We start from the raw sequence: 12,113 nt of genomic DNA on the forward strand, positions 1-12,113 counted from the left end.
TTAAAACTGTTTTTTTATTCCTTAGATGTTGCTATGTACATACTATAATATTATTAATATTTATCTGTATTAATAGCTATAACAATTAATTAAGATATTTTAATCAATGTCTACGAATCTGCCTGCTTTGTGATAGCCTCTTGGAGTCTTGCAACTTTGATAGTGTTATCTGCAAGGCCTTTCAATTTCTACTATTTTTACGAATGTCATGTATTAAAATCTATTTAAAATCAATTCTTGTTTAAAAAATAACTTAATAACAATTCAAACATTTTTTAATGTAAAAAAGAAGTTGGATTCGGAAATTGTACTGGTAAAAGATTTGTATGTTCGCTAAATAATAACTTTAAAAACATACATTTATTTATTATATAGTAACACTAAAAGTGTGAGTTGTCAAAAAGTTGGCATTTAATCCATCTGTTTTATTTAGCAATTCTATTTTCATATCTCGCTCTGAAGCTAATATTTAGGTAAATTTCTTAATTTGTATAATTTCGTGAAGAAAATGGATAGGCCATTACTATAATTGTTACATAATCCTTTATTTGTTTCATGATATTACTTATTTGACGAAAAAAATTACAGCATCTGTGATCAAATCAATTGATGGTTTTTCACTTATTTTTGAAAATTGTTGTCTTTGTGTTTCTCTAACAAAGGTGGTTTCAAATTTTAGGAGCCTGTGGCGCTAAGGAAGTGCTTAAGTTTTAATAGCGTGATGACATAATGTTGTAGCAGTTTATTGGTTTTCTCTCGTCGGATTGTCAATAGTAAACATGGATAGCATCCCCGAGTCACCGGTGAAGTCGAGCCCGCTCGCGGAGCCTGAGGGCTACCTGCCTGAGAGCGAGACTGATTACTCCAGTATCAGAGGAAAGGTGAGTTTCATTGCTATCTTTGTTTACCAACATGTTATTCCCGCGTAAACTACGCCTACTCGCCGCTCTATTATCCAATTTGTTCGCGCTAATACAGTGTGAAGGTCAATGATTTACTGTCAAAGTAGAACTTCATTATTTCTTCAACTATAATATATAAAATATGTAGTTATTAGACCCCATGTGAACTTAATTACAACAGTTACATTAACATTGCATAACATAACAAGGAAATTTAAAATCATATCATAAATGAAAATAATCTAATTGCCTATAAATTCATAGAGTAATTATACAAAAATAAGGTAAAAAAGTATAAAATACAATATATTATTATATTAAATTGTCACATATAATTCCTGTCAAAGGATTTAACAAGGCATGTGTGGGTTGCATCATAATAATATTGCATCACATTTAATCAATAGTAAACACAAGTATCAATACTGTGTGGTATACTGTCAGATGTATGTAAGCAGTAATTTGAACAAATCCTGTGCAATATGTGTGACATTCACCCACTCAATGTCAGATCAAAAGTTATATCAATGACAAAATAAAATAAAACAATCTATATTAAAACTACTGCAACAGAACTGTTTATATTTAAAGTATTGAATTTCCCATGTAACTTACTTCTTTGTTAAACTCACAACCTACAGTTCTCTCTGCATTGTTATTTGTTGTTGTTTAAAGTATTGTTTATTTACTTCTCTAAAATATAAACTGTCATAACCCTGTAAATTTTTATTTAAATTGGTCCAGGCATATAGACTTGATAAGAGTAATTAAGCACATAAATAATGCTTGCATCATCATTGTTTTTTTTTGCTTATATCAAGATCAAGAGAAGTCTGTAAAACTATTTAATTAATTATTAATTAATTGATTTAACTATTAAACCACTAGATTAGAGCTCAAAGATTGTTATAAACTGACTTATATGTCTAAGTAACTCATGAAAACTTTCTCTCATAATATTAGAAAGTGCAATTATTTTACTGCAATTCACTAAAAACAAAAGAAAGCTATACTAAAACACAAAGAAAGTAGAGTTTTTGTTATAAAAGTTGTTAATTCTAGATGGTGCTAGTGAGCCCTACTGCTGATGAGTATGAGTTGCTGAGAAAGCAACTGCTAGAAAGAATGGAAACAGGAAATGGAGAGATCATTTATGATATTGGACAAGGAGAAGGTGAGTTACAACCAGATTTCACTTGAGACTTTCTATTATTTTCCCATTGTAATAGAATCTTCAAACTGACTGACTAAGCTGACTAAAAATTGAAATTCTAATATTTGGTTTGCATAAGTACTATGATAAATAATAAAATTGTTATCTTGCCAACACTACTATTTTTACTACACATACACAATTAAATTGTATTGCAACAAAGTCATAGGCTATCTTTAATATGTATGACAAAAAATAATAAAAATGTGCCACAATAACTTAATAATCTGTGATGTAAACATTATGAAACCTGATGAGCATGCTGTGACTAAGTATTATCCTTATAGGTAAAACCAAAATCACTCATACAAATTGCAAAATATTTCCTCATAGAAACAGTTTTAATATTGATGACTAATTCACCTTATTATCATAATATTATGTGTTATCTTTTGTTTGAAAAACGTAAACAATGGTTGCTTTATTTTAAAACATTGTTGCTATTTTTAAGTCTGTCTTTATTTTATCACTAAAAGCGTCTTCTTGACTGTCTACCACCCAATGAATCACCCTTATTGCATCATTTCTTTATTATTCTTAAGCCAGGGAACTGCCTGACGAAATATACGCGAAGATGAAAACACAATCTGGGATTTCCTTTGTTTTGAAATTCGAGTATAATGTAAATAGGATTGCTTTGTATAATGTTTTGTTTTTTGAGTTATCTAACTATTGTTATTAGAAGAATGGTATACTCAATAACCCCCGGTTTCTGAGGTACATTTAGCGGTAGTTTAGCGTTTTTTAATACGAGTTTAAACGCTATTGAATAGATAAACAACCGCTACATGAGCTCAGAAACCGGGGGTTAGTGAGTTTTAACCGAATGAGGTGAGGCACACACCTACAACACGAGTAGAATCTCTCGCAAGTTCTACAACTACTTTGATACTTTCTCGTGCATTCTAGTGCTTACGCTATGAATGAATGCTATCATCACACGGCAATATTACGTGGCTTATTCACCGCATTACTCTGTCATATTAATAAACAATTTGGTAAATGCATGTTTGAATAGATAAAGCAGCAGGAATGTCGCAACATCCCACAATCTTATCTGAACTATCGCCGCGACTCACGTGCATAGTTCATTAATAGCTATTATGGAATGCTTACGATAAAGTTGAGAAACAGATGAACGATATAACGCACGATGCAGTTTGGATGATTGGAAAATGCTGATAGCATTTTTCTTAGAAATAAACGATTGATTATTTAGTAAACGATTATAATGAGAGCGCTGTAATACAGACGGAATTTGAATAATATTTTGTTTAATTTACGTTTTTAAGAAATTAGCTTTTATGATGACTATGGCATGTGTTATTGGGTTGTTGTGGAGTGATATAGCCGGTGCCTATGACAATAAACATGGGACGATATATGTATCTAGGCTTGACCAAGACCTTAGAGAATTGTAAAGACACTAAAATAAGAGATTTTCTTTTTGAAACGACCTATACTGTGCTAGTTAGTAATGTTAGTTATATTCTGTTCCTCCTTGTGCAGATGGTCGTGGTCTAACGGAGGACGAGTACAGCGCGTCGGTAGCGACGCTGCAGTCGCTGGTGAGCGGCGAGCGCGTGTCGTGCGTGGAGCTGCGGCGCTGGGACTGCGGCTCCGGCCTCACGGGACAGTACTTGCTGCGCACGCAGCTCGACCACACCGACTTTATGGAGATCAGGTGGGCAGGACATGGATAAAGACGTCACTTGAATGCTGTACTAATTACTTATAATTAGCAGACCGTCCCGGCCTTGCCCGGTTTAAACAGTTATTTTACAAGGAACCTTTACAACTTGTACGCATAAACCTTCCTTTTGAAACACCCTTACTAAAGCCGCATTAAAATCCGTTGCCTAGTTTTAAAGATCTAAGCGTATCTAGACGGACTCGGATAGCGACTTTGCTTTATACTCTGTAGTCATTTATCAAATATTTCACGGGAATTACCCTGATGATGCCATATTCACTTTGGTTTACCTAACGATTAGCCAAGATAGCATGATCGTGGTCGTAAGTTTAAACCCCTCAATTTTAGTAATGACTCACTCAGCTTTTGAAATATAACTGTTTCAATGCATGTTAAATTGCTAAAAACTTATCTAGCTAGTGACGAAGTTGATAGACTGATTTTATTCTTATGACTTCTTTAATATGCGTGCATTAGTAGTTGGTCGTTTTTATCGCGTCAGTTTTACGTTAATCTCTAGTGACTGGAAACACGCAAACTTGTGTACACAGCTGTTATTTGTTAAACATTGTCTATACCGTTTTACCCTTAATACTTTGGTTACAATATTTAGGTCAAGGCATTAGGACAATTCAATGACTCTCTGATAAATTACTATTGAACGAAATATAAAACGAAACATCTCAAATGAAGTGAAATAATTATTAAACTTTTTAGACAGTTTTACATCTACACAATTCAGGCCTAGCCTCTCTTCCAACTATGTTTTAGTTGTCTCTCAGTCTTACCGGATGCAACTGGATAATAGTATTTTACATGGAACGAAAGTATTTTACCCTCCATAACTCACTTACCTGTGTTATAACACGATACCCTTCGGTAAGACTGGTTGTCAGACTTTCAAGTTTCTGACTACTGTTAACGACTGTCAAAGATCTTAGAAAATTACAGCCGGGCCTCACAATTTAACGTGTCATCCGAAACACGGAGGAACTCGTAATGTATAATATCGTCACTCATCCAGAAAATAACCTCAGCAAGCGTAGCGTAACTTCAGAGATCGTTCCGCACGGCTTTTGTCAAATAAGCCACGATTCCACACAGTTATTTTTGCATTTATTAGTGAGTACTACAAACACTTTACCTTCATAACAACATAATATATATTTAATTCGTAGAGTGGCAGTAGTGGGTAACGTGGACGCGGGCAAGTCGACTCTGCTGGGAGTGCTGACGCACGGCGAGCTGGACAACGGGCGAGGGTACGCGCGACAGCGCCTGTTCCGCCACAAGCACGAGATGGAGAGCGGCCGCACCAGCTCCGTGGGCAACGATATACTTGGCTTCGATAGTATGGGTATGTTCACCATTTTCTTTTGTTATATGACTAAACCAGCTTTGACCGCAACTTCGTCTGCGTGGTTTGTGACTTAGAACAGAGTTTTCATATAAAGTTTCATCCCCCATTTTATCCTCTTGGCGGTGGAATTGATCAAAAATATTCAGGAAGTACTGCCTAGTGCATTAGTATGTGTTTCTCTCACTAGAAAAAAACTGCATTAGGTGGTATAGGCAACTCTTTGTTAAGAATTACATGGACTGGATTTATAGCGTGAAGTCTTTTTAAACATTTAAAAAGTTACTGACTAGTAAGTAATCAAATTAGGAATATAGTCTAATTCGTCAGAAAAATCTTCGAGGTCCCTTTAAGGTTTAAAAAGAGATCCATCACAACTCCGAAATTACATTTACATCGCAGTTACCAAATAATCATTCACTATTTATATAACAAACAGCCTACAATATACCAAAACAATACAGACTTAACTTCATATCAGATTTCGATAAGAACAAGTAATAACTGAATGAGTCACGATACTTATTTCCTATGACTTTAATACCGTTAGCGGTGCGAGAGCGCTCGAGCTAAATAATACGCCTTAGTTATGATACGCAACACGCGATGTTTTACCCACAATACCTTATATTACAAGTACCTAGACCACTGAATGTTTGAATATTCATACAATTACAGGCTCGCTGTAATAGTGTAACTATCTGTATGTAATCTATGTAGAATGAATAATTGTGTAATTTATATGCGGATCCTAGTTATTTGTTTATGTACTTGCTATTGAATGGATTATAATGTAATTAGAATGACGACAGTTTAAAATTTTGAAAAGAATATAACCATCTCCTGAACTTCGTTTTTTTTTGTGATTGGTGTGTCATGTGATCAGCCAAAACTCTTCGATCACTGCATTGACCGTGGCTGACTACAAGTTGTTATAAGATAGGAATACAATCGATTATTAGATTAATCAGACACAACATGCCTTAAAATATAGTTAGGTCGAAAAAATGTTTTATAGATGCCCTTCGCCGGCCTTCGCTAAGTATCAATTTGTGGCAGGTAACGTGGTGAACAAGCCGGACCACGGCACGCTGGACTGGGTGAAGATCTGCGAGAAGTCGTCCAAGGTGATCACGTTCATCGACCTGGCGGGCCACGAGCGGTACCTCAAGACCACCGTGTTCGGCATGACCGGACACGCGCCTGACTTCGGCATGCTCATGGTACGATACACTTTATAATAAAATATCTTTAGCTTTAGATAACTGATTTGCTCGAGTAGTCTTGGTCTTATCCTACGTTTATCCTAAGCTTATGTTTTACAACTGTTTGTCTGACGTCAACCCCCCTTAGGAATTGACTAGTTTCGTATTATTTTACTCTCCTGCAAAATTGCTTAACCTAAGTAGGTTCAACTAACTACCCGTGAGTAAAGTAGCCCACAGACTGATTAAACTGATTGTAAAATGTAAATTTGGAATGTAATATTATTTTTTACAGTACCTAAAAGAAAGTAAGCTACACTTTGCTTGACATACATCACATGGTTTAGAGGAGTCGATATCTCACTGCATTTTTTTTCTTTTTGTCCAGATTGGCGCCAACGCTGGTATAGTAGGCATGACAAAAGAACATCTTGGACTGGCCCTGGCCCTCTCTGTTCCCGTGTTCGTGGTCGTGACGAAGATAGACATGTGCCCCCCCAACGTACTGCAGGACAATCTCAAGATGCTGATCAGGATCCTCAAGTCTTCCGGCTGCAGGAAGGTGCCCGTCATGGTCAAGACGAAAGACGATGTTATTGTTAGCGCCACTAATTTTGTTTCACAGAGGTTTGTATTCAATTCTTTAATAATTATTTCTTTAAAAAATTATTGCATGAAAACAAATTGTATTCTACTAAAGTGATTTAATAGTGTTAAGTGGATTATCTCGATTGTAAAGAGACTATTATATTGATTTATAAAGGAATCATCCAGTACCACTAACTCACTAACTCGCACACACTTTGAACTGCAGTCAAGCCATTTCAATACAACAAAATAAAAGTACGGGAAGTAATTTTCGTTGTTTGTTGCAGGCTATGTCCAATATTCCAAGTATCAAACGTGACCGGAGAGAACCTGGAGCTGCTCACGATGTTCCTCAACCTGCTGAAGACGCGCATGCCGTCGCAGGACGATAAACCTGCCGAGTTCCAGATCGACGACACTTATTCCGTACCGGTAATTACATCGCACACATTCACTTGAACGTAAACTATCAGAAAACACCATAGTTAACATTATTGTAGAGTGTTGCACATCTTTTTCATTCAATATATTACACTAGCTGACCCGCGCAACTTCGTTTGCGTCACATAAGAGAGAATGGTGAAATTTTTCCCCGTTTTTGTAACATTTTTTACTCGTACTCTGCTCCTATTAGTCGTAGCGTGATGATATATAGCCTATAACCTTCCTCAATAAATGGGCTATCTAACTGTGAAAGAATTTTTTAAATCGGATCAGTAGTTCCTGAGATTAGCGCGTTCAAACAAACAAACAAACAAACTCTTCAGCTTTATAATATTAGTATAGATAGATGAATATGGTAATAATACGATAAACCGCATTAGTTGTCTTTTTCAACTTTTCTTGTCATCCAACCAGAAAACTTGAATATTGTGCTTACGTAGCGTATCGTATACATAAATGAATCGCCAAAGGTGTTGCTAAGCGCAAAACTCAAGAACGATTGAACCGACTCGACTTATTGTTTTTGTAAAATTGTCTATGACACGGGAAAGGTTTATATTATTATGAAGAGAAAAAACAAGAACATGCAAAAAAAATCGTGACTGCGCGGGCCGGCTAGTTCATTATAATAATGGTTATAGACAAAGACGACAAGACACCTGGTAACATGTAATATGTATGTTTGTGCAGGGTGTGGGCACAGTGGTGTCGGGCACGACGCTGGCGGGCGTGATCCGGCTCAACGACACGCTGCTGCTGGGCCCCGACCCACTGGGCCGCTTCACGCCCATCACCGTCAAGAGCATCCACCGCAAGCGCATGCCCGTGCCCGAGGTGCGCGGCGGACAGACCGCCAGCTTCGCGCTCAAGAAGGTTCGCTCAACACTATAACATATTTTAAAACCATTATTTATTTAAAAAAAAAACAATCAAAAGATGTTACAAAATTAAATTAAAATTTAATAATAAATTTATCTTATTTAAAGCATAGAAAATATGCACCAAATTAACGCTCAAGAACATAAATCAGAATTTACAATTCGTTAGTAGGTTTCGTAGTTTTGTATGTAATTTTTACGTTATACGTTTATTCACAGATAAAACGATCTCAGATACGGAAAGGCATGGTGATGGTGTCTCCGGCGCTGAACCCTCAGGCTTGCTGGCAGTTCGAGGGAGAGATACTGGTGCTGCACCATCCCACCACTATATCATCCAGATATCAGGCTATGGGTAAATACACAAACAAATCTACCTAGCATAATTCGCGTTGCATTTTATTAATCCGATCCGTTAACATTTTTGTGGAGATTCTTATGGGGCTGTAATAGCATCCTTAAAAAGATTCACATACTGTCAAATCTCTTTCTATGAGAATAGGATGTTTTCATGTACATTTATTTTAAACTTAATTAATTCAATATTTTGTGTATTTTTTTCCCCTAGGAAAATTAACAAGTGAATTAGAAAAAAGAGCATGAATTTAATATAAAATAAATTACACCATCAATAATGATGATTGTTTGTGTTTTCCCGTAGTACACTGTGGGAGCATTCGTCAGACGGCGTCGATTCTGTCGATGTCCCGCGACTGCCTGCGCACCGGCGACAAGGCGCTCGTCCGGTTCCGCTTCATCAAACACCCCGAGTACCTCAAGCGTGGACAGAGGATGGTCAGTTTACATATCATTAGTCGTTTGCAAAGACACTGAAAAATATAATTAGCAAATGATGCAGAACTTGAATAAAATGGCGTACATTACGACTGCTGAGGTCATATTGCAATACCAAGTGAGAAGTGTTATTTAACTAACTGAACCTTTTTCCCGTACGTAGGTGTTCCGTGAAGGTCGTACGAAAGCTGTAGGCAACGTGCTGCGGCCCGAGCCCGCCACGCAGAAGCCGCAGCCGCGGAACAACACCAACACGCGGCACGACCGGCGCAACACCTCGCAGCAACATGCTCCCGCGAACGAACACGCGCCACACGTTGTATGTACACCAATAACACATTGCACGGTATTATGAAAACTTTTGAATGTTTGATAATGATGTTATTTTTCTTACAGCAAGAAAGCGACGTGACGGCTGTAGACTCGCCCTTCGAGGTGCAGTCGGACAAGCGCGGCGCGGCGGCGGGCGGCGGCAGCGGCGCGGGCGGCGCGTCGAGCGGGGGGCGGCGCCCGCGCAAGCGCCACGACAAGCCCCCCGACCAGCCGCCCGTCGCCGCCGCCGCCGCCAACTAAGCGCCGATACTTACGTCGGTCTCAATCTTTTCGCCTATCGATACACTCATCGACGCTAGTCGTCGAATATACACAGTAATAAAATATACGAGGACCTCGCGCAATGAAAAATTATAACCGATAGCGAGGATTCTAGATAAATATTATAATCTTTTAGTGAGCGAGGTCCCATGTGCTGTACGCTACATAATCGAGTAACTCACTCAGTCGTGATTTACCGAGAGAATGTTTGTTAATTGAGAGATGTGTAGATTTACTTGAATATGTTAACGACAGTCGAACAGATGCTGAGCGCTAGGGTCGCCCTACTTCACACTTTTTTTGTATTCATCCGCTCTACGAATGTAGGGCTCAAAGCCCTACATTCGTAGAGCGGATGAATAGTGAGTAATGAGTGAGTGACGAATTTACTATATGATTTTAAAATTTCATGTCGATAGTTGCAGCTGACACTTTTTTTAAAGATACTCCTGTAAATATCTCTTTTTTAGGTTTAAGAGAATATTTTTAATACTTTTATGAGCTTCCCTAGCGCAGATGTTTTGGTCCAAAAGCACTAAATCAGAGTACAAGGTACTTAGTTCGATATTTCCTGTGTATTCAATATTCCCTTTGCCTGTTCCCCTTCCGTAGTGTGTTTACTGTTGAGTACACAGACGAAGGTTACATATTTTTGAATAAAACTGTACTTTATCTACATTTATAGTAATTGTCTCTATATTGTACAATTTTGTCTACTAAATTCGTCGTGATAAATATATTTTTTATTGTTCAACGACAATGCTTAATACATTCATAATGTGATTTCTATAAATGGTGGGGATGACGAATGTGTTACATGAGGTAGGGAAGCAATGATTGCAAAATTATTTTTTACTTAATTTTCCTATTTTTATGTTACATTGAAACCCAAATTACATTGTCCAAGATTCAGAAGATTTTTTGTTTTGAAATTGATTAATATTAATTATATGTTGACATGTTTATAGATTTATTTTAACCTTTTGACAAAAAGTGAAGTTCAAGTGATTTTGTTCATTGCATTGCTTTGATTGTGGAGGGTGAGGGGACACATGAATGATTCTGTTGTACTTTATAGTTGGATCATCAACCAATAATGCAATAAGCAATAAATATAGTGTTAGTGAGGCTAGCTGCTATACTCCATATCATAATTCAGTATTTTGATAACTTCACAGTACCATTATAATGTGATTTTTGTAGTTTAAGTAAATGGATATTTTTATGGTTTGTTCAGAGTGAATGAAAATAAAACTAGCTCAGATAAATTATGCAGTATTATTTATTGAAAAATTGCTACTATATAGTCATTGTAATCATTCTAGACTAGACTAATATTTACATGTGTCACTTCTTGATTTGTTTCTTAGCATCTTGTATGCCTTCCTTTACATTAGAACTGAATCTTTTAAGGAATGACATGAATCTGTTTAGCTGTTGAGGGTTCATGTGTTCCATTTTCTCCTTCCCTCTGTAGAATACAGATACAGCCAGCTGTGCAGCTCTCCTCACAGGGTATGACTCTGCCAGTCTCTGCACCAGTTGTTCATTGTTGGCTAAGTATCTGAGTAAAGCTCTGAGAGGCATTACTCTATGGTACACTTCACTTAAATGAAGTTTCAAAAGAGCACATATTCCGGTACTTCTGCAGGAGCTCTCTCTTGAGCCTCAGTTGAGTTCTGAGGATCTCAAACTGTTTCAGCTGGTCTTGCTTGTTGTAGTCTATGCCAGTCAACCTCTTTATCTGAAATATAAAACTCATTACTATCATTACACTACTGTTTACAGTCTGAGAACAATGTAGCATGTCTAGCATAGCTCTACAAATATTTTGAAAGAGATGTAAATCTTGAATGTTGGTGAGAACAATGATGATAACGCCAAAAGTCAACTTACAAAAATTGGGAGGTTAGGAGTATAAAAATAACATCTGTCAAAATCACGTAATACACAGCTTACTGCAGAGATAACAGTATTTTTTATTGATAAGAGCTTACTTGACTACGGGCAACTTCAAATTTTTTTTGCAGTTCTAGTACTCTTTGACTGCACTCCTGAGATTCCCTTGCTTTGAGCGCAGAGTTGTCATGGAAGTCTCTCTCGACACTAAACAACAACAACAAAAATATTTATATGACGACTACCCACGATTACAAATGACAATTCAAGTCTAAAAATAAAAAGCACTACGCGTGATACCTTCGTATTATTTCGTAAACAATTGGCAAAAAGTCTACATCTACGTCTTGCACAGCTATGGGGCTGAAATTGTTTTGTTCAGAATGATCTGTATTGTTTTCCATCATATGAGTGACATGAACTGGACACGTATGAGAAAAAAACCACTTGCCTAAAAACACACTGAGTTAGAGTTTTAAAATGGAAAGAAATCTAAGATAACTTGCGAAAACAAGAAAGTTATGCTGATGTTGATTGATTTGATC

The 12,113-nt window shown here is 37.0% G+C and overlaps 3 protein-coding genes across 3 annotated transcripts; 1 reads left to right on the top strand and 2 right to left on the bottom strand.

Annotated features, from left to right (window-relative positions):
• The first annotated feature begins 362 nt into the window (after positions 1 to 362).
• Positions 363 to 10,937, top strand: GTPBP1 (GTP-binding protein 1). Its single transcript, XM_076113033.1, has 13 exons — positions 363 to 473; positions 680 to 881; positions 1,965 to 2,076; positions 3,625 to 3,799; positions 4,987 to 5,165; positions 6,225 to 6,388; positions 6,759 to 6,997; positions 7,246 to 7,390; positions 8,093 to 8,275; positions 8,500 to 8,635; positions 8,942 to 9,075; positions 9,239 to 9,394; positions 9,472 to 10,937. The coding sequence occupies exons 2-13, from the start codon at positions 780 to 782 to the stop codon at positions 9,646 to 9,648; spliced, it is 1,902 nt and encodes a 633-aa protein (XP_075969148.1). The 5' UTR covers positions 363 to 473; positions 680 to 779; the 3' UTR covers positions 9,649 to 10,937.
• LOC142972176 (protein NCBP2AS2 homolog) lies at positions 10,934 to 11,256 on the bottom strand. Its single transcript, XM_076113035.1, has one exon. It carries the CDS (start codon positions 11,254 to 11,256, stop codon positions 11,017 to 11,019), a length of 240 nt encoding a protein of 79 aa, XP_075969150.1. The 3' UTR covers positions 10,934 to 11,016.
• Positions 11,257 to 11,272: 16 nt separating this feature from the next.
• On the bottom strand, positions 11,273 to 12,028 carry MED9 (mediator complex subunit 9). Its single transcript, XM_076113034.1, has 3 exons — positions 11,869 to 12,028; positions 11,667 to 11,775; positions 11,273 to 11,413 (listed from the first exon to the last, which is right to left on the bottom strand). The coding sequence occupies exons 1-3, from the start codon at positions 11,973 to 11,975 to the stop codon at positions 11,273 to 11,275; spliced, it is 357 nt and encodes a 118-aa protein (XP_075969149.1). The 5' UTR covers positions 11,976 to 12,028.
• Positions 12,029 to 12,113: the final 85 nt, after the last annotated feature.

The sequence above is a fragment of the Anticarsia gemmatalis genome, chromosome 4 (genome assembly GCF_050436995.1).
Source record: "Anticarsia gemmatalis isolate Benzon Research Colony breed Stoneville strain chromosome 4, ilAntGemm2 primary, whole genome shotgun sequence".
In the NCBI taxonomy this organism is placed as follows: Eukaryota; Metazoa; Arthropoda; class Insecta; order Lepidoptera; family Erebidae; genus Anticarsia; species Anticarsia gemmatalis.

Excerpts from the sequence above, each read along its gene's own strand:
- GTPBP1 (XM_076113033.1), top strand. The coding sequence starts at position 780 with ATGGATAGCATCCCCGAGTCACCGGTGAAGTCGAGCCCGCTCGCGGAG. Across the intron at positions 882-1,964 it reads ACTCCAGTATCAGAGGAAAG|ATGGTGCTAGTGAGCCCTAC; the intron begins GTGAGTTTCATT and ends TGTTAATTCTAG. Across the intron at positions 8,636-8,941 it reads ATCCAGATATCAGGCTATGG|TACACTGTGGGAGCATTCGT; the intron begins GTAAATACACAA and ends GTTTTCCCGTAG.
- LOC142972176 (XM_076113035.1), bottom strand. The coding sequence starts at position 11,256 with ATGCCTCTCAGAGCTTTACTCAGATACTTAGCCAACAATGAACAACTG.
- MED9 (XM_076113034.1), bottom strand. The coding sequence starts at position 11,975 with ATGATGGAAAACAATACAGATCATTCTGAACAAAACAATTTCAGCCCC. Across the intron at positions 11,776-11,868 it reads GTTTACGAAATAATACGAAG|TGTCGAGAGAGACTTCCATG; the intron begins GTATCACGCGTA and ends GTTGTTGTTTAG. Across the intron at positions 11,414-11,666 it reads TTGAAGTTGCCCGTAGTCAA|ATAAAGAGGTTGACTGGCAT; the intron begins GTAAGCTCTTAT and ends TTTATATTTCAG.